Source organism: Solanum tuberosum, unplaced genomic scaffold (genome assembly GCF_000226075.1).
Source record: "Solanum tuberosum cultivar DM 1-3 516 R44 unplaced genomic scaffold, SolTub_3.0 scf00063, whole genome shotgun sequence".
Taxonomy (NCBI): Eukaryota; Viridiplantae; Streptophyta; class Magnoliopsida; order Solanales; family Solanaceae; genus Solanum; species Solanum tuberosum.
The window spans coordinates 496873-498681 of record NW_006238988.1 but is presented as its reverse complement, the minus strand read 5'-3'; the positions used below and the strand labels follow the sequence as shown (position 1 = coordinate 498681).

Sequence of the window (1809 nt, the reverse complement as noted above, 5' to 3'; positions counted from 1 at the left end):
AACAATGCAACAACAATATACATTGAAGAAACAAGTAGTAATTAACCATAATTAGTCTTAATTTTCCCTCTATTGTGAGAACATCCATTTTAACATTCATGTTAATTAATCAAAATCAAATTAACAAATCTAATAACAAAAAAAAAAAAAAAACTCACTAACTACTTGGTGAATTCAGGAGATTCAACTGAACTGATTGCTTTTGATCATTCAGAACTACTTATACATATGCAAGAAAAAAAAATTAAAAAAATTCAAAATGTATGCATATATATATTAATAAGATGACGTTCATTCTGAATCAATCAACATGAATAAAACTCGACAAGTTCATCCATCGACTCGGGTTGTGGATCAGCATTTTGAAGCATCCATAGCAAATGTTCAAATAAAACAACTTCACATCCAACACTAACATATTCCTCCGAATCACTTGTCCTCCTTTCGATAAGTTCTCGAAAAAGAGGGTGATCGATAACATCGGAGGTAACTAGGTACCTACGTCTCGATTTTCCAACGTAGACGGGGTGTAAATTATTGTTGTTGTTGTTGTTGTTGTCGTCTTCGAATGAATTATATGCATTGTTTTCCAACATGTTTGTGTTGTTGATGCTATTGACACGACCAATTTTCAAATCTAATAAAAAAAAAAAAAAAAACTCACTAACTACTTGGTGAATTCAGGAGATTCAACTGAACTGATTGCTTTTGATCATTCAGAACTACTTATACATATGCAAGAAAAAAAAATTAAAAAAATTCAAAATGTATGCATATATATATTAATAAGATGACGTTCATTCTGAATCAATCAACATGAATAAAACTCGACAAGTTCATCCATCGACTCGGGTTGTGGATCAGCATTTTGAAGCATCCATAGCAAATGTTCAAATAAAACAACTTCACATCCAACACTAACATATTCCTCCGAATCACTTGTCCTCCTTTCGATAAGTTCTCGAAAAAGAGGGTGATCGATAACATCGGAGGTAACTAGGTACCTACGTCTCGATTTTCCAACGTAGACGGGGTGTAAATTATTGTTGTTGTTGTTGTTGTTGTCGTCTTCGAATGAATTATATGCATTGTTTTCCAACATGTTTGTGTTGTTGATGCTATTGACACGACCAATTTTGAAAGATTGCATTTTTTTCAAGACTGATTTGATTTTTGTGAGCTTGCCTCCTTTGGTCATGACTATGAGAAGATAGAAAGAGGTTTTGTATTTTTTTAAAATTGAATATGAAAGAGAGTTGGTGTTTAGGAGAAAGGAGGAGGAAGGTTCATATATAAAGGAAGTTAAAAGACTTTGGGACAACATTGAATTGCCTATGTGGGGTTTTTAACTTATTTTAAGTGGACCCCGAGTCTAAATTAGTCAGTTTTGAATATTATATGAGTCTGAATTAGTTGGATCAATAAGTTTTGAATATCATACGATCTGAATTAGTCGAATCAGTCAGTTTTGAATATCATATCATGAGTTTAAATTAGTTAGATTAGTGAATTTCGAATATCATATGATTATAGTTAAAAAATATTAACTTTTTCTATTATACTTTATTGTGTGCATGTAATTTACACTAGACCAAAAAACTTGTGAAAGTCAAAGGCAAATGCCGCTTTTTTCGCTATGGGTTCAGTGAAATTCAAGGGTAAATCTAATATATCAGTATCGGGTTTATATGAATTCAACACTTTTGATGCGCAACATAAACTTACGTCGAAAGATAGATCTACTAAAATTTCAATAAATACTAAATATGAATTCATAACTTTAAAAAATATAACATGTTCAACGGTAAG

The 1809-nt window shown here is 31.3% G+C and overlaps 1 protein-coding gene across 1 annotated transcript; it reads right to left on the bottom strand.

The window, feature by feature from the left end:
- Positions 1–305: 305 nt before the first annotated feature.
- LOC102604828 (putative uncharacterized protein DDB_G0289009) lies at positions 306–1150 on the bottom strand. Its single transcript, XM_006345183.2, has 2 exons — positions 817–1150; positions 306–637 (listed from the first exon to the last, which is right to left on the bottom strand). The coding sequence occupies exons 1-2, from the start codon at positions 1148–1150 to the stop codon at positions 306–308; spliced, it is 666 nt and encodes a 221-aa protein (XP_006345245.2).
- Positions 1151–1809: the final 659 nt, after the last annotated feature.

Excerpts from the sequence above, each read along its gene's own strand:
- LOC102604828 (XM_006345183.2), bottom strand. The coding sequence starts at position 1,150 with ATGCAATCTTTCAAAATTGGTCGTGTCAATAGCATCAACAACACAAAC. Across the intron at positions 638-816 it reads ACTTGTCGAGTTTTATTCAT|ATTTGAAAATTGGTCGTGTC; the intron begins GTTGATTGATTC and ends TTTTTTTATTAG.